Source organism: Thamnophis elegans, chromosome 1 (genome assembly GCF_009769535.1).
Source record: "Thamnophis elegans isolate rThaEle1 chromosome 1, rThaEle1.pri, whole genome shotgun sequence".
Classification (NCBI taxonomy): Eukaryota; Metazoa; Chordata; class Lepidosauria; order Squamata; family Colubridae; genus Thamnophis; species Thamnophis elegans.
This window is the reverse complement of record NC_045541.1, coordinates 117817636-117837527: the sequence shown is the minus strand read 5'-3', so window position 1 is coordinate 117837527 and position 19892 is coordinate 117817636. Positions and strand designations below refer to the sequence as shown.

Genomic DNA, 19892 nt, shown 5'->3' with positions numbered 1-19892 from the left:
AAGAATTTCAGCAAATGTTTAAAAGGGAAATGAGGTTTTTTTCCCAAGAAAATAGGAAAGGAGTAACCCCACAAATACTTTGGGATACGGCCAAGGCTTATATGAGAGGCCTAGCTATTAAACATACACCAGGCACACACAGGAAAAAATTAGAAGAGAGGGCAAAATGGGTAGCTAAACTGGAGGTGGTAGAAAAAGCCTTGCAACAGAACCCACTAGATGATAGGAAAAAAGAAGAAATGGCTAGAATTAAGCCGGAGGATGTCGCTCGGAAACTTAGGGGGATTAAGCAAAACTTTTTTGAGCATGCTAACAAACCGGGTCGTTGGCTCTTGTATAGACTTCGAAAAGAAAGAGAGAGCAGACGTATAGCTCAACTGCAGAATAGTAAAGGGGAATTAGTAGAAACCAAGGGGGAGAAACAGGAAATTATCCAAGGTTTTTTTCAGCAATTATATAGTAGGGAAGAAGTTTCTGAGGACCAAATTAAGGAATTTTTAGACAATGCAAATCTACCCAAGATCTCAAATGAAGCAAAAGGGGTACTGAACCAAAAGATAACAATAGATGAATTAGAAAAGGCAGTCAAAAAAATGGAAAACAACAAAACTCCTGGCATGGATGGTTTGCCAGTTGAAATCTATAAATCTTTTTTGGAAATTTTAGGACAAGAGATGATAGTAATATTTAATGCTGTCTTGACGGATTCTATCGCACCGAAATCATGGGCCGAGGCTTACATAACCCTTTTGCCTAAAGCTGGAGCTGACCGCACCCAAATTAAAAACTATAGGCCCATTTCACTTTTGAATGTGTATTATAAAATCTTTGCAGCTATATTGGCAGATAGACTTAAATTCTTCCTTAACAAATTTATACAACCTGATCAGAACGGCTTCCTGCCGTCAAGGCATTTGAAAGATAATGTTAGAATTATTTTGGATGCCTTAGAATATTATGAAGATAAACAAGTGGCCTTTATGTTTCTTGACGCACAAAAGGCTTTTGATTGGGTAAATTGGAACTTTATGTTGTCACAACTAGAAAATATGAAGTTTGGAGAAAGCTTCTCAAATGCAATTCGGGCAATTTATGTACGACAAACCGCGACATTATTGGTAAACGGAGAAAAGGCGGGTGATATTGAGATTGGTAAAGGCACAAGACAAGGATGCCCATTATCCCCCCTACTGTTCATCCTCACATTAGAACCCCTTCTTAGAATAGTGAGAAGTGACACACAAATTAAAGGGTTACGAGCTAAAGCTCAGGAATTTAAGGTCCAGGCTTTCGCCGATGACCTTGTTTTTATCCTGGAGGATCCTATGGCTTCTGGGATACAACTTTTACATAAAATAGAGGAGTACCGTAGGATAGCGGGGCTACGTATAAACAAAGAGAAGACAAAACTGTTAATTAAGAATATGACTCTGAACCAGAAAAGGGAAGTACAAAGCCTGTACTTGTACTTGACGCCTCTTCACCCATCGTGGGTATAGGCGACTTCCATGGAAATTTGACGCCACTGTTTTCGGTCCTGGGCTAGGGTTGTCAGGTGGTGCAGCCAGTCGCTATTATATGATTTTCGGCTAAGATTGAATGGGCGCATGACTATATCTTCGGCTTTCCGTTTGAAGTGACACAGAGTGGTTAGACGAACACCTCCTTTTGGCCGTTTCCAGCCTGTTAGGGATCAACATGGCCCACAAAGTACAATACTTGGGAATTTGGCTCACGGAGAGATGTTCCTCTATCAAGGTAGATAACTATATGAAATTGCTACAGCAGGTATCTAAAGATATGACTAATTGGAGTGGCAAACAACTAACTATCTCTGATGGGCAGGATTGTGACAGTCAAGACATATGTATTACCAAAATTTTTGTTTCTGTTTCAAACGGCACCAACTAAATTGGACAAAAAAATTTTTAAATCTTTGGAGACAATAGTGACTCAATTTATATGGCAAGGCAAGAAAGCACGAATCAAAGCCCAAATATTGCAAAAACATAGAGAACTGGGAGGCTTCGGAGTACCCAACTGGGAAGCATACTATAACACAGCAATCATGACATGGGTGAAAGATTGGGTGATGTTGAGTAGAAGGCGCCTATTGGCTATAGAGGGACATGACCTCCCTCAGGGATGGCATGCCTCCCTCTGGCAAGAAAGAGACACCCCCCATAGGTATTTCATGGGACATTATATTCGGAAGACTTTGATGGGGGTCTGGGAAAAGATGAGGAAAAAATACTATCTTAGGGTTCCGTGTTGGTTGGCACCATTAGAGGCCTTAACACATCCCAGTGTATTTAATTGGACAAGAAACATAACATATAAAGACATCATGACAGAAGATGGCAACATGAAAACAAAGATGGAATTAGAGCAGCAGGGCAGGAATTTGGAATGGTGGGAATATTTACAGGTTAGAAACAGGTTTAAAAGCGATAAGGCACGTTTTGGGATCTACCCAAACCCTCAGGGGCTAGATAAGATTTTGTTTGGTGGAGATAAGAAAATGTTATCGAAGATTTACCAATTTTTGACCTGCCAAGATGCTAATGAAGAGATGGACAAAAGCCTTCTAATAGCATGGGAGAGAAACCTTGGCTATGAAATTGAAATGGGCAAATGGTGGGATCTATGGAGTAAGACCATTAAACTTACAATATCTACAGCATTCAAAGAAAACATATACAAGATGGTTTATAGGGGGCACTTCCCCCCAACGAGGTTAGCCAAGATGTTCCCTGGGTTATCTCCATTGTGTTGGAAATGTGGAAGAAAGGATGGCACATTCTACCATATTTGGTGGTCCTGTACTGAGGCCACGAAATATTGGAAAAGGATTAAAAAATGGCTAAAAGAGGTTACTGGGGCAAACATGGAATGGAGACCCGAGAACCTTCTACTAAGCATTAAACCAGAAAACATAAGCAGTTCAATATGGCATTTGAGCCTACATATAATTGTGGCCGCAAGAATAACTTATGCACAATTTTGGAAATCCACTACCATACTGTCGGAAGATGCTATAATTAAAAAGATCTATGAATGTGCAGAAATGGATAGAATGACAGGTTGGCTGAGGGACAAAGGAGAAACGGAACATTATCTTAGCTGGAGCTTATGGTATATGTGGGCGACAAGGAGAACAGCAGGGACTTAAAATGGGGAAAGTTAAAAGTGAACATGGGTATTGTAATAGATCCCTGAACTTTGCAATGAGAAGATGTGGCTTAGAGACCTAACAATGAGGAAGGAAAGAAAAAAGTTGGGCTGTGAATGACTGTCACCGCGGGGGGGGGGAGGGGGGGTTGTATGTTTAAAATTGTATTTGTATCTGTATGTTTTACGCTTTAAAAAATGTATAACTAATGAATGCTGATACAAAAGGCTGTATATTTACTTTATATTGTTATGTATGTTTTGTCTTTTCTTATGTTGTTGTATTTTTATTTGTTTTTAAAGGTAATAATGTTTAATAAAAATTATATTAAAAAAAAAAAGAAACTGGGAGAGTGTAAGTACTAATCTGCCTTAGGGACTAAATCAGCTGGGTAACTGGGTCAGTCACTTTCTCACATCTAGGAAGAAGGTAGTGTCTAAAACTCTCGCCAAGACAGCTGCATGAATTTGTCATGGCAATTGCCATGTTCATTATGCAAAGTACCCATATTGCTTCTCCTTCTTGTTTAGTCAAAGCAGATCTTGTTGGATCAGTGTTGTTACAAATCTCATAGTACTGGCCATCTTCAGTGACTCACTCACTTATGGTAACAGAGAGAGTTATTCTGCTTGTGCCACATGGCTTCTGCTGGCATTTCCACTCTGCACAATTATTTCACAATCTCTATAGAAAGGCCTCTTGGTAACACCATGCCACCCACAGATTGCTTGCTGCAATCTCCAATGAAGAGACCTGCTAGACAATAATACTGCCTCACACTTGCATCTTGGAATCTATAAGCAATGTTAGCTTTAACAGCATAAATGAGAGGCTTCTTCACCAACAACATGAAAGAGTTATATATAGAAGATGCAACATGAGCTGGTAACAAATTAGGATGATTCCCTTTATCACCAGCTGAGCAAGACACTCTGTAAAAGCGAAGCTGCCATGAAGAGCCTAGGAAACCTAATAAAATCTACAACTGAGCAAGCAGAAGGAGTAGATATCCCTGGGGGGAATTGCCCATTATGGGAAGAACAGCTGTGGAAAGAAGAAAATGGCCACATGGTCCTTAGCCTAAGATCTTATAATTTGCAGTTATCTGCTACTTTATAGAGAAAACCCTCTACTGGTAGAGCTACTAACTCTAAAGATAACTAAGTAAAAGCCACAAGATTTTGTCAAATAGGTTTCTACACAACAATTTGTGTAAGTCTGAACTTTTAAATAAATGAATATACTTTTCTTCATACTGTGATTTTCCATCACACATAAGTTCCTCTCATCAGAAACAAATGGTTTCCATCTCAATAGCAACAATTCTGCCTCCCAGCTATCTCATACTGTACATAATTAATATTATGGTCTCTTACCTCACTTTTTTCTTTAGCCCTTTGCAAGATGCGCTCCTCAATAGTGCCTTTACAAATCAGTCGATACACAGTGACTTGTTTTGTTTGACCCAACCTGTGAGCTCGATCCATAGCCTGTTGATCCACTGTTGGATTCCAGTCACTATCGTAGAAAATGACCTGTCAGGACATTTTTTAAACATGTTACATATACAAAATTAACTCAATCTTACGATTCACTACAGGGATTATGTTTCAAATTATTCACAAGGATACTGGTCTATTTAGTGAGTTTTCCGGATGAAATTTCATTGTTTTAAAGTTAATACATGGAAGATGCAAGTTGCTGCACATTATTTTATTTTTTCTGCTATGACACATTTATCACTTCAGAAAAAAAATCAAGGCAGATCTGTGATTGTTGTCAGTAAAGAATTTCTATCAGTTCAAAAACATGGAGAATAGAAGAAATGGCTATATGATATTTGGTGATTACGTACTGGAGCGAAAGATCACCAGAACATTACTTACTATATCTCTTCACCTTAAAGAAGGTGAAGTTAGTTGGAACAGTACAAATAAACAGGAGAAAGGGAGTTATGCTGATTCTTAGATATTAAGCATTTTGTTATTATTTGTTATTTGTTATTTTGTTATTGATTCTTCAGATTCTGGAAGAAAATGTTGAAAAGTTGTTCCTGCTTGTTCATCACGAGCAAAAAATATATATCTTACTTTGCCTTAATGTAACTTGTAATAATATAATAGAAATGCTGGAGAAAGAAGTGTTACTACTGAGAACTGGGTAAATTGAATGCATATACATCCTCTGTGTTGCAGTGCTTTTCATATTAAAATTCCCATTTTTGGTATTGGTGTAATTTGATACTATAATTCACATAAATGTATAGTGGAAATAATATGCTACTACACTAATGAGATGAATTCCAGCTCTTTTCTTGAAAAATACCTACCGTATATACTCGAGTATAGGCCGACCCGAATATAAGCCGAGGCACCTAATTTTACCACAAAAAAACTGGAAAAGTTATTGACTCGAGTATAAGCCTAGGGTGGGAAATGCAGCAGCTACCGGTAAATTTCAAAAATAAAAATAGATACCAATAATGTTTTTGAATATTTATTTCAAAGAAAAACAGTAAACTAGCGGTGTATTCAATGAAATACTTCACTCACCTCATGATGCTGATGTCCCGCTGTGATGATGATGTCCCGTGCAGCCGCGGGAGCGATGTCCCGCCTCCTATGACACATGGCACAGTGATTCCTATCATTGGATCACTGTACCAGAGGAGGTGGGACATCGCTATGTGGCTGCTTGCCATAACAAGGAGGAGGTGGGACATCGTTGCAGAGCGGCAGGAGGAGGAGGAAGGGGAATCGTAAGACAGCCCTGCATTACATTAGAACGTGAGGAGGGGGGATGGTGCGGTGCGCGCTGCGCGGCAAACTGACACAGAGGGAGGGGAAACTCACAGGGGCACTGGGCCATTCACGAGTGTCACCCAGTGGCATGGCCCCGCCCCTTTTTCTCCTCCATTTCGGGCAAATTTTTCACTGACTCGAGTATAAGCCGAGGCGGCTTTTTTCAGCCCAAAAAGTGGGCTGAAAAACTAGGCTTATACTCGAGTATATACAGTAGGTCTGCACTCTTAATTAATGGGATTTCCTACTTTAATGTCAACTGAGTGCAATTATACAAAATTATCAAACCAATCTGTTTACTTACTGTGTCAGCAGCTGTAAGATTAATGCCTAAACCACCAGCTCTCGTGCTTAGTAAGAAAACAAAAATATCATTCCTAAAGAAATGAAAAAGAAACAGAGCTGTAATAATCATTTGCACAAGTATTACATCATGACAGTCAGGAAACCAAATATTATATATATATTATTCTAATAAAACAGAGTAGGCTAGAGTTCTAAATACATATAAAAGGGAGTAAGCTCCATTTAATGCAGAAGCATTTATTACAGGTAAACATTCTCTCCCATCTCAAGTAATAGTTTAAAATAATAGGTTTAACTCCTGTGATTTTCTGTCAAATTTTACATTAGATTGAAAGCACATCCTAATACAATAACTATTGTAGTATCTTTCATTAATTGCTTTCTACCTTGAATTCCCATTATGAAACATATTTTTGGGGGAGCGGGAGGGGGGCTTTTAAGTGTTGCAGGCAGCACAGTGACATTGCAGTGATAACAACAGAGTGGACAGTCTGAAATGTTGGCTCCTGTGTTTCTACATTATTTGTGGTTCTGGTGGAAAATTCAAGACACAAAATATTGTAGATATGCTAAGCCAGAACAAAACACATGTATTTTTCTTATTTTAACAGTAACAAAAATGGGGCAGGGGGGATAGATGTACTACCCAAATCAACTTTTTGTGGCAAGCTGAAAACAACAATCTCGAATATTGAAATGGGGCATTTCAAATTTACAGTAGCACTAAGCTCAAATATTCCTCATGTCACTATTATAGTGGTTATGCAACTACCTTCACTGGATTGCTCTCTGGATCTTGACTGCATGATGTTTTTTTAAAAAAAGTTGTAGTTCTGCAAATCATATATTTGATAATATACTGACATTCCTCTCTTCCTTCTCAGAGGCTCTCAATAGTCACAATATTCATATTTGCTGTTAGAATGATTGATAATGTAATAAAAGTGGAGAATCAGAGAAGCCCTTTATAAGTTAATGAAACAGAACAATGAGCTTTGGCCCATTCAGCAAAATAGAAAAGTGTCAACACAAGGATTTTATGTAGTGGGTGGAAGCTTCTTCCTTGGGAGTTAGGTAAACACTTGTCAACACATCATTACTATATTTAATATGAGAAGGGGGAACATACCTGTTCTGAAAGTCAGCTACCATATCTCTTCTTTCTGAAATTTTTGAGGAGCCATCTAGCCGCATATATGTATGCTTCCTATAAACCATATATTCCTAAACAACAAAAAACAAGAAACTCCAGTCTATTTGAAATGTGTAGCACTTATAGTCATTCCTAGAGAACGGAATTGCATGAAATATTATGAGTATTTGTGCTGGGAAGTAACACTTAGTTTAAAAATGTGCAAAATGAAACCTGACTGCCAAGAACACAATAGTTTTTATTTTGTATTTTATGCAAGTTAAATGAAAGATCATAGAAGATGAACATTTTCTATTGATTTAAAAAACCCTTTAATGACAAAATCCATATTATGGTGTTTAGGGTAAATTTAAAAACATTTTTAAGGTCAAGGTTATGAATATTTTTTAAGTTACCTACACCAAAATCAGAAACCCAAAATAAAAACAAATTCTTATTTAAAGTCAAACCACATTAGGTTTTGGGTTGAAAATATTTTTCTACTTATAAAAGTGGATTTGCTTTAAAATTATCCATTTTAATAATTAACTTTGTCTACAAATAAAATAGAATATTGAATATACAGGATTTCACTGAAACAGCCAACCCAAATTTCTGCCAATTGAAGCTGCTTTTTAATGCTACCATTACCAAGGAGCACAACAGGGTACTCCAGGTGTGCTCTTTTCCTAATACTCAAATAAAAACTAGTCATCTTTTTGTAAAGGTAAAGGTATGCCTATACAAGATTTGGTTACTGGAACACCCGAGATACATCACCTAGCAAATATACGTTTATAAAACTTATAGGGCTGCCTGATTACATAAAGACTCTGGACAACATACAACATTAAAAACAGAAAGACCCAATATAACAAATTAAAGAATTAAGGGGCTCCAGAACAGGGGGGGGGGCATTCCAATTTACATGCAGAATGAGATAACCAACTCACATATACCCTAAACTACAATCTGGTGGAAAAACCATATTTTAGTTTTAAATAGAATTGGGGCAGAGGCCAGATGGCTCTCTTGGGAATAGTGTTGTAGAAGGTAGACACTGCATGACAATATTTAATTTTACAGATTCCAAAAGTTTGTTATCACCTACCAGAAAATATGTTAAGCTTTCTCTGAGGAAAAGATGCATACCAGGGAATTTATCTTAAATGAGCTGAATATGGGCATAGAATAAGGAGAAGAGATGAGGCTAATTAAGGCTTAATGTAGCATTTTAGCTCATCTGCAATATCTGGACCAATAAACACTTAGGCAATTGAACTATTTTTTTTAAAAAAAATGTTAAGTATTCAGAATATTAACAACAAAATAGTAATTACGCTGCTTCAAAGAACTTTTACCAAAACAGTAGAAAAAAGAGAGACCGATAAAATATTAATAGAATGTTTCTATTAAAATCACTTGAATATCTTTTCACTAAGCCTGATGAGTGACATCAGAAACACTAATTTTTTTAAAATAATGAAATCCATCTTAAGTGGGAAAAAATGTTTATTGAGGCAACTAAAACACTGAGTCATCCTCTGATCCACTGGGAATGACAAAGACAATAAAAATCTGTACACTACCCAAATATTCAACTCAAATATAAATACCTGAATGTTCATCAAAGCAATTCATTTAGAACATAATCCACTGGCTCTTTAATAAAAAGAAAACAGCCAGGATTGAATATATGAAACATAGTTATGGTTCAAGGTCAATTTATGACTATAACTGAGCCAAAAATTTCTGTTGCTAAGTGAGGCAGTTGTTAAATGAATTTGCCTCATTTTGCAACCTTTGTTGCTACAATTGTTAAGTGAATCACTGCAAGAGTGAAGTTAGTAACATAGTTGTTAAGTGAATCTGGCTTCCCCATTGATTTTTCTTGTTAGAAGATTGCAAAAGGTGATCACTTGATCCTGGACCATTGCAACCGTCATAAATATGAGTCAGTTCCCAAATATCGAATTTTGATCACATGACCGCAGGAGGGCTGCAACAGTTATGAGTGTGAAAAACAGTGATAAATCACTTTTTACAGTTATAACTTTGAACAGTCACTAAATGAATGGTTGTAACTTGAGGACTACCTACCTATACTATTAATCTCATTGTAATAGCTACCGGTACTAATTCTGTCCCAGCAATAAGATAACTCTGCTCATAAAGCACTATTATTTTCCTGAGCCATGAAGTCTAACATTCCCACTGTAAAGGTGATATTCCTACCTCCAATAAGTCAATCATCCGTGTCATCTGAGAGTAGATAAGGACTCTGTGTCCTTGAGATTTTAGCCTTGTCAATAGAACATCAAGAGCATAAAGCTTTCCACTGTCTGTGATCAAGCTCTCTTTGTCTAAAGGAAGAAAGAAAAATATAACATGATTTTTGTCTTGTTACATATAATTCAATTACGTTTACTAATATCATGTCTTAAATCTGGAGGTAGCCTTCAAAGAGTGAAAAACCTACTATCTGGGGAAGGCTTTATCCTTTTGACCCTATTTTATCTGCTTCCAGTAAAAAATGACTTGTGTAATTCTTCAGTGTAAAAATATACATTATAAATCAAAGTCCTTTTGTTTTCTGCACAATACTTGTAATAGTTAACAAAGACAATCTATCTGCCTCATGACAAATTTGTATTATTAAGTAATAATTCAGTCTGTCTTCAGTTCATTCAAAGAATTTTAGTTGGGTTTAATTAAATCTGATTTTGAAATTAGGGGGAATTTAGGCTCTTATTCTTTGTGCAAAAAAGACCATATAAAAACAGATAGTCAAAAATGCTAAAACTTGGCTTTCAGCAGTTGCCTTCCTCTCACAGTGGTCTGCAGGGCACAATGGGGTCAGTGAGGAACTAGCTAGCTCTCATAGTAAACAGCCAGTGAAGTTGGTGCTTTTTATCGATGCAAAAAGGACTCAGACACTTCCTGCCATTTAATCTAAGACCATTTTTCTTTCAAAGAACAGGAAAAGCTTTAAGAGATTCCCACAGTGATCGTAATAGGGAACAGTGATTGAGAGAGAAGGGCAGAGTTAACTGCAACAGCAGCTGTTTTGCTGCTCACTTGGATAATCCCTGCAACTTTGCATCTTGAGTTAAACATCTATACTGAATTGGTCTTTAATTCAATTTTACCACCATGCATAATCCCACCGATAGCTGCATTTAATTCTGTGCTATTTCTTTTGTAATAGTTCTTTACAATTCTCAATAAACGCCCATAACTTAGCTTAATATCAACTTGTCCTAGCTTAGTATTCTTCCTGTTTTGTTTTCTTTACTCTGCAGTTTTACTATTTTAATTTTGTACTACAACTATGTTTTGAAACATCATGAGAAAATATGACAGGAGAATTTTTATTACAAGTTTGTATTTTACTCAATGAAACAGAAATAAGACCTCCCAATGTGCACTATTTAATGTAGTGTAATGTACTAATGCCTTTTAACAGAATTTGTTAGATGGAAAAGATGCTACCAAATGCCTGATATTTTGCTTCAGTTAAAAAAAAATACCATCCAAAATGTGCCAGCCATAAACTGGAGATAGTACTAGGCACCATTTTTAAATTTTTCTTTTTTGATTTTAAGATACATTTATTCCATTCTTGTTTTTACACTTAGATCATTATTCAAACCCACTTATTCCCAATGCTAAAAGTTCATCTTAGTCAGCTATTATATATTCATTGGTCTTAACTGATTAAAAAGCTGCAGGAATAATTTGATATTACAAAAACATAACAAATGTATTAACATATCAAACATTGATTTACTAAGTGGCATGTATGTGAATGTGCATCAAGTAATATCTCTTTTCAAATTCATTGCATACTTGCTCAAGAAAATGTTTATTCTATACACAGCTTTGAGTAGACTTTGGCATGGAAGAACAGAGTACAAATGACAAAATAAATAAAATGGAATGTAGTGCCAGAAAACAGGGTAAATCGGAGCACAGAAGAGTGGGGGGAAAGTTTCATAATTTCATAATGGTAATGTCAGAAGAGAATAACCTGTAAAGTTATTTTCATATTTTTCCTAACTTTATAAGAAGCCTCTCCCTAAAATACATAATTCATTTCCTAACTCAGTTATTGTTATGGTATAGGCAATAGTTTATTTTCTTAGCTATAATAATATATACTGAATTACAAAATTGTAAACCACCTGGTATCCTGACGAAAGACCAGCCGTTTGGAGGTTTGAGCCCCAATAGTCCTCCTGGGGTTTCAGGAAACAACTGAGAGCATCGTTTTAGCCAGCTGGTTACTAGTTCAGGTGCCCCATAAAACACACATTGCTTTGCTTCAAGAGTTCCTCCTTCTTTAAGTGCTTTACGCTCATATTCTGCACTGCGATCATTGCAATAGAAATCCAATGGAACAGCTGTTACCTGTGAATCAAAAGGCTAAAGTTATTCTAGATTTTATGAAAAAAATATATCTAAGACTGGTCCTTAGAAAAAGAATGCAGAAGCGAAATAATTATGCTGATTAATTCAAGTGAGAGTTCACACAAGAAATGTTACAAAATACTAGACTAAGGCTTACCGTATATACTCGAGTATAAGCCGAGTTTTTCAGCCCACTTTTTGGGCTGAAAAAAGCCGCCTCGGCTTATACTCGAGTCTACAACTGGATCCGGCAGTGCTGTTGCCTGTTGGAGGAGGAGGAGGCGAACCAGCCTGCCATCGCCGGCCACCGCTAGCCCCGCCGCTCTTCCCGACCCCTTCCAAGCCCCACAGTCCAGCGGATGGAGCAGCGAAGCCCCGGGGCTTCGCTGCTGCTCCCCGCATTTTCTGCACGGGGATCCCTTGGAGAGGGGATTCCAGTTGCCGGGCAGAGAAGAGCTCTTCTGATGGGACAGGTGAGCTCCGAGTCGGGGCGGCTGCGGAGGCTTCTCCCGCGCCTCGGCTTTGAGGGCTCCATCTCCGCCTACTACCCGTTCCTTTTCGGGGGCAGCCGCCGAAGAGGTCGAGGAAGGAGAGGCGGGCGGGTCGTCAGCCCCCCGGCCGTGCTGCTGTTGCTGCTGTCCCCCTTTGCCCTGAGAGTGGTGAAGGAGATGCTCGCGTAGGCGGCGCAGAGCAGAGCCGGCCTCGGCGCTCACGCCCTCCAGGGGCTCTGCCGAGGAGCAGCACAAGTTGGGCTGAGAGGATGAGAAGACGCGGTCCAGCACGTGTTTTCGACGCCTCAAGCCGCCCCACCTGGAACCGACGACGACGCCCCCTGCTAACAAGTCCGCCTTGGCCGGCTGCTCCGCGGCGCGACTCCGCGGAAGCGACGACGAGGTGTCCGCACTGCGGCGTTCGGCTCCCGCTTTGCTGCTGCCTTTGCCTTTGCCCCCCAGCTGCAGGCTCCTCCACAGGCGGCTCTGGAAAGACGACGCCGGCTCCCCTTCGCCGGCCTTGCTGCTCCCTGTTGCTGGTGCCGCTCCGGGTTCCTCGGCTGCTGCCATTCTTTTCTCCCCGCCTCCCTCCCTTCGCCTCCGCCGCCGCCTCCGCCTTTTCCACCAACCCCGCCGCCCTTTACCGCTGCAAGCGCGGAGGCAGGAAGAGCAGCAGCGCGCGACGGCGGCGGCTTCAGCCCAGTCCGGCCGAAGGAAGAGGTTGCACTTGTTCGCTATCGCAGCGGGCGACCGCCTAAGGGGCTGGGCCTGGGCGGCTGGAGGGCTCCCGCTCTCGGTGCGTCGGAGGCCGCGAAGAGAGGAGCCGCAGCTCGGAGCATGGCAGGAAGCGCGGAGAGCTACCGAAGTTTCGACGCGCCTGACTTTTCCTGATTAGGAAGGAGGTCGGCTGTCTCCACCGGCCGCGCAGACTCGCTTTGTAGGGGAGGGGTGGGGCACAATAAAAAATGATTATCGGGTGGCGTTGTTAAACACTCGTCCCCCGTCCCCCCCAGCAAAAACAATAAGACCGGAGAAAGTAATATATTATAAGGCAATTGCCAGAGTTAAACTTCATCGACGTGGAAGAACAATGCTTTATGATGTAAATTCGGACTTGTATGAATTTGCAAAAGTTTCTCTTGAGTTGTTTGCCCGCTTCAGAAGGCTAGAAGAAAGAAAATTAAAGGTAAATGCAGCGTGTCTCTCAATATCACTGATCAACCCAAGGGTGCTTTTTCAGGAGGCAACTGGACTTTATTGTTTTTTTCTTTGGAGACGTTTCGTTTCTCACCATTCAGCTCTGACAGGATAGTGGGGAAGTAGGATAGTGGCAGAGCTGAAGAAGCTTCTTGGATGAAACGTCTTCCCAAAAAAACCCAAGAAAGCCCAGTTGTTGCCTGAAAAAGCACCTTTAGGACAACCGTGACCTGGATGACTGACAATCTCTACAGACCCCCGGGGCTTCGCTGCTCCATCCGCTGGACTGTGGGGCTTGGAAGGGGGTGGGAAGAGCGGCGGGGCTAGCGGTGGCCGGCGATGGCAGGCTGGTTCGCCTCCTCCTCCTCCAACAGCACTGCCGGATATCCGCCCAACGCTGCGGGGGCGCCAGCGGGAGCTTTGGCGGCTTCACCTCAGCCGTAGCGCTGGGCAGCAAATGTGCTGGTGCTGTTGGAGGAGGAGGAGGCGGCGGCAGCAATAGCACCTGAGGACAGGACAAGAAGCAATGGAAACTTGTCAGAAGGAGACTCAAGCTGGAAATAACGAGCAATCTGACAGTAAGAACAATTAAAATCCTAGGAAAATGTCCTTTCATGAAAAATTACTTTTTCAGTTAACTCTGCCTGACATTAGTTGGGTGAACAGAAATATTAGTTGGCCAATTCTAAAAGGGAGCACCAGAAAGAACTTAAAATATTTTTTAAGAGAGCTGGGTTTTTCATTTATATTATATGTATGAACAGAATTAACACAAATTGCAGATACCAATCAAACATAAAGAAAAAAAGGATGAAATAATGCTCATTTTTAAAAACTCAGTGAAAATAAAAACAATATACCAAGAAGGTGGCATACTGGTTGTGATTTGATCTCTTCGGGGGATCCCGGGGATCCCCTATACAAGTATTTTAATATTGCAGACTTGCAGTATTATAAGTCATACTGATATTATAGAACACTTTAATTAAGCGGGTCCCTTGAATAAACATAACTTTGAGTTTCAAATAACACTGATTTTTTATTTTTGAAATTTACCGTAGCTGCTGCATTTCCCACCCTAGGCTTATACTCGAGTCAATAACTTTTCCAGCTTTTTGGGGTAAAATTAGGTGCCTCGGCTTATATTCGGGTCGGCTTATACTCGAGTATATACGGTAATAAAGGTATTTTCTTTTTTATGGAATTATTTATCTGATGCTTTTGAGATTTAAGCATGTAATTAAGTGAACAGAATCCAAGACTATATGTATCTTAAAATATGCAAAAAATTACAGAACAAAGAAAGGAGTTTGATGAGCAACATGTTAAATAGCATAATAATAGCATAAAATGAGATCGAATAAAAAGAGAATTATAAAAAGAAATTATTTTGAACATAAAAGATGATAATGATGGAAATACCGTGTAAAATCACATAAAGCCTGAGAGGAAGAAAGGTTTCAAGAATGACATATGTCAATACATCATTTCTTGAGGAGTATCTTGTTATTCAACAAAGATCACTTCAGTGATTTAGGATCCTGAATTGCTCTGGTCAGTTCTCAGTAGGGCCATAGTTTCAATATGATACAAATTTAGCTTACATAAAAACCCAATTTCATAAATGTGATCTGAGCCGAGTATGAAACAGTCAATAAACAACAAGAAATCTTTGTCTTGGCAGCAATGAACTTTCCAAAGCCCGACACTCTTATGAATACAAAATGTTTGTAAATAAATATTTTGTAACAGCAACACTGCTGTTATTATTATTTATTTATTGCCAAGTGATCCTATGAGCATACCACTATTATGGAATCTTTGGGAAGTACTGATTTATCTCCTGTAACTTTGCAAATACTGTTTTAATTGACTCTTGCCCCTATCTTCCAAAGGAACCGAAAACCTGGCTATCCTCCCAGGTCCCACAGTAGTAGGGTGGTTACAATTTTTATGCCATTTCATTTGGGAGACAAGGAATCATCATGTTTCTCTATTTTATTGTTCTGACTAATTATGTAAAGCACCCAAAATCATAAAGAATCAGCTATTCTTTAAAACTCTGTAATAAATAAATAAGTTGGAACAGGAGTTTATCTTCCTGTACTTACAACTTTCTTCGCTGACAACTTCAGTGTAAATTATTTAGCTAAAATAAATGTATTGCCAACATAGGAATCTAACTTTATATCAAGCTAACCATCTTGGACCATCTCCATCATTTTAATCTTCGCCTAACATTCTGCTTCATCCAGATAGCAACAAACAGCGAACTCTCCAAGTGGCTGAATAGTCTCCAGATAAGGAATATGTTCCAACAGACAAGATTGCTTTTATTTAAAACACACACACACACACACACACACCTCTCTTATCTCTCTTTAACAGGCTAAACAGCAAGTCTGTGATATCATCCTGTACAACATGTTATTGTTCCCAAACACATATATTTTCAAAGCTGAAGGCCAAAACAACAACAAGATGGACATAAGATACAATGACAATGATAAAGAGAGCAGTGCAATCAGGACTTAGAATCTATATTTATATATTAGCCAAGCAGAAGCAGAATATGTTTCTCATATAAAACTCTGTTATTCATCAAAAGTTTACTAATAAGGGAGTCTCTTGTTTAGATGTCAGAACATGGACATAAATACTTTATTTTAGAATACTATTCTTTAACTTATTCAATTTTACATACAACCAAATAAAGGAATTAAAAGAATTTGTCACATATCATTCAGTTATTTGGATAAGAAGCAGAATTTCCATACCTTCTTAAACTCACTGAAACATATTATGAAGAAGATAGAAGAGGCAAGTATTTATTGAAAGTGAAATCAATAATTGAAAGAGTGACCCTGTCCTTAACAGAATAACAGAGTCCTTAGAGGTGTTCTAGTCCAACTCTCTGCTCAAGCAGGAAATGCTATAACATTTCAGACAAATAGTTGTCCAATCTCTTCTTCAAAACATTAAAAAAAACTATTTACAACCATTACGGAAATTCATTCTACTAACAGAGATTTATTTATTTATTTATTTGATTTCTGTTGCTACCTTTCTTAAACAATTCTGGGTGGTTCATGACAGCAATATAATTAGGAAATATAAAACATAAAGCAATTACATGGTAAAATGATAAAACAAAAAACTGTATCTTAATTGGTAAGTGAGCACCTGTCTACCCTAGACGAGTTCAAATCACCAGGACCGGATGGATTACACTCCAGGGTTCTGAAGGAACTGGCAGACGAGATCTCAGAACCACTGAACTATATCTTTCAGAGATCCTGGAGCACCGGGGAGCTACCAGAGAACTGGAAAAAAGGGAAAAAAACAGATCCAGGAAACTAAAGACCTATACGCCTGACTTCAATACCAGGAAAGATTCTGGAAAAGATAATCAAGCAACGAATTAGCGAACACCTAGAAGCAAACAAAGAAGCCAACATGGGTTTGTCAAAAACAGATCATGCCAGACTAATCTTATTGCATTCTTTGATAATGTGACAAAATTAGTGGACCAGAGGAATGCCGTTGATATAGTTTACTTGGACTTCAGTAAGGCGTTTGATAAGGTAGACCACAACCTACTACTAGATAAAGTAGAAGAATGTGGGTTAAACAGCATCACCACCAGATGGATTTGTAACTGGCTGACCAACCGCACTCAACGTGTAGTCCTCAATGGAACTGCATCTTCATGGAGGGAAGTATGCAGTGGAGTACCCCAAGGCTCTGTTTTGGGCCCAGTACTCTTCAACATCTTCATCAATGATTTGGATGAGGGAATAAATGGGGAACTCATCAAATTTGCAGATGACACCAAGTTGGCAGGAATAGCCAACACTCCAGAAGATAGGCTAAAGATACAGAAGGATCTTGACAAACTTGAACATTGGGCACTATCTAATAAAATGAAATTCAATAGTGAAAAAAGTAAGGTTCTACATTTAGGCAACAAAAACAAAATGCACAGGTACAGTATAGGTCAGTGATGGGCAACCTTTTTGGCGTGGTGTGTCAAAAATCGGCAAAAAATCGAGCATAACTCGCGTTGTGTGTCACTTCGACAAAAACATAATTTTGCGCAATTTATAGTTTAAACTACAAAAATGTATAATTGCAATATATAATTGTATTTAATAAACCAAAAACAAATTATTTAACATACCTGCTTAGTAACTTCTTTGTTCATCAGTCGATTTCGTATGTTGCCCTTGATATTATTGAACTTGTTTGGGGTGCCGTGAACCAGGGCTGTGGAGTCGGCTGCTTCCAGCTCCACGTCCTCATCAACATGCCGCTCCAGCCCGCCCCTGCTATGAATATTCCTAGTGACGCGAGGGCGAAGAATATGAATATTCATAGCGGGGGTGGGCCGGAGCGGCATGTTGATGAGGACGTGGAGCTGGAAGCAGCAGACTCCACAGCCCTGCCGTGAACTGAGATAAGTGTGGTGCGGTCGTAACCGACAGTCCCAGGAGTAGACTCTCTGTGCCGGCCTGACTGGAGAGAGGCGCGCACTGTTCCCGCGCTCCTCTCCTGCGGGTCCTCCCTCGCCGCGCTGATGACGTGTGTGCGCACGGCATGCACGCCTTACCAGCAGCCCCTGCGCTCAGAAAGGGGCGGCGGCGATACAGTAAGTGAGTGTGGGCGGGGGAGATCACACGTCCCGCCCCCCCGTTCCTCCAGCACAGATTCTTTCATCCTCGGCGGCCGTGCAGGAGCCGAGGATGAATCGCATGAAATCCTGTGCGTGTCACCCCAAATGGCTACGCGTGTCAGCACTGACACGCGTGTCATAGGTTCGCCATCACTGGTCTAGTTTAATAGAAAGAAGGACCAGAGGAGACAAAGAAGATGGAGTCAAACTATTTTCCAAGGCACCTGAAGTAAAACAAGACGCAATGGGTGGAAACTAATCAAGGAGAGAAGCAACTGAGAACTGAGGAGAAGTTTCCTGACAGTTAGAACAATTAATCAGTGGAACAGTTTGCCTCCAGAAGTTGTGAATGCCCCAACACTGCAAGTCTTTAAGAAGATGTTGGATAGCCATTTGTCTGAAACGGTATAGGGTTTCCTGCCTAGGCAGGGGGTTGGACTAGAAGACCTCCAAGGTCCCTTCCAACTCTGCTATTGTATTGTAATTATCCCCTTAGGATGCTCTGGATCTACCTCCAATTATCGTTCCATTTTTTCCTGTCCTATCCCAACGTCTCAGTAAAAAGCCAGGACTTCTGAAAGGCTAAATGGGTGGGATCTGCCAAATGATATAGAGGGGGGCTGTTCCACAGGGTAGGGGCAACTAGGGAAAAGGCATACTTCCAAGTTTCCACTAGCTAGCAGAATTTCAGGGAAGGGATCTGGAGCATGCCTACCCTATCTTTACCTATACACAATACGTTTAACTGCACTGCCAGGACAACATAGTACAAGAAGAAATGCTCTTTGTTTTCCTTAGAAAATACAATACAATATCTACCAATGAGGCAGAGGATATAAACACATTTTCATTAAAGTTGAATATAAGCTCCAAATAACTCCTATTCTCTATCAATAGCTGTCATCTGCAGGCACAGTTAGCCATGATGATAACCAAAATAATATGTATGTCATGACATCGTGCTGCACTCTTATTTTTGCATTGTAACATTGATAACAGGCATGGAAGGACAAAGGTAGCATCACTATACTTGGATATACTCTACATCTCTAGATACCAAGCAGTTTCTAATTAAAATTTGTACTGTGCTGCTGGAGGGGAGAGAACACAAGAAGAGATTTCAACCAAATTAGACTCCCAAAAAGAGAAGTTCAAAAAAGGTCACAGAAGAGCTAGTTTCTGGTGAAACATGTCCAGGCTAAAACATGTATGCTATGCTTTATGTTCAGGACAGAAGTGATTTTCTTTTTTTCTTGGGGGGGGGGGGGATTCAAGGCAGTCATAACAGTTAAGGGCATGAATAACATGGTGGTTTAGTAGAGAAGACATTTGCCTCTCAACCGGAAAGTTGAGTGTTCATTCCAAAGTAGTTGCAGATGTTTCTCTCCTAAGCACAATGAAAAATATCTGCTACTAACTAACCGGCCAATAAATGCTCAAATCCATCCAGTTGTCCCGACTCTACCCAGAATAGGGATTACAGAGTTGTGAAAAGGGAGCATAACAGTTAAGGGGAAGAGAAGTATAATGCTGGGAAGATCAAAGTGGTGGTAGAAAGGTTGGGTACATCATGCCAACAGCATCTAACACATCTAACAATACTATGGCAGCAACAGCAGCTAAGGCAGGGGTGGGTAATAAATTTTCCCAAGGGGCAAGATGAGAAACTGGGACTGTGGTGGAGGGCCAAACCAACAGAACCCTGAAGATG

At 39.8% G+C, this 19892-nt stretch overlaps 1 protein-coding gene across 1 annotated transcript in view; it reads right to left on the bottom strand.

The window, feature by feature from the left end:
* Positions 1-19892, bottom strand: part of INO80 (INO80 complex ATPase subunit) — a 63993-nt gene that overhangs the window by 8595 nt on the left and 35506 nt on the right. The window contains exons 26-30 of the mRNA XM_032229424.1: positions 11596-11821; positions 9647-9774; positions 7409-7503; positions 6278-6350; positions 4549-4707 (exon numbers count right to left, since the gene is read on the bottom strand). Of these exons, the coding sequence (XP_032085315.1) occupies positions 4549-4707; positions 6278-6350; positions 7409-7503; positions 9647-9774; positions 11596-11821 (681 nt within the window). The remainder of the gene's footprint in view (positions 1-4548; positions 4708-6277; positions 6351-7408; positions 7504-9646; positions 9775-11595; positions 11822-19892) is intronic.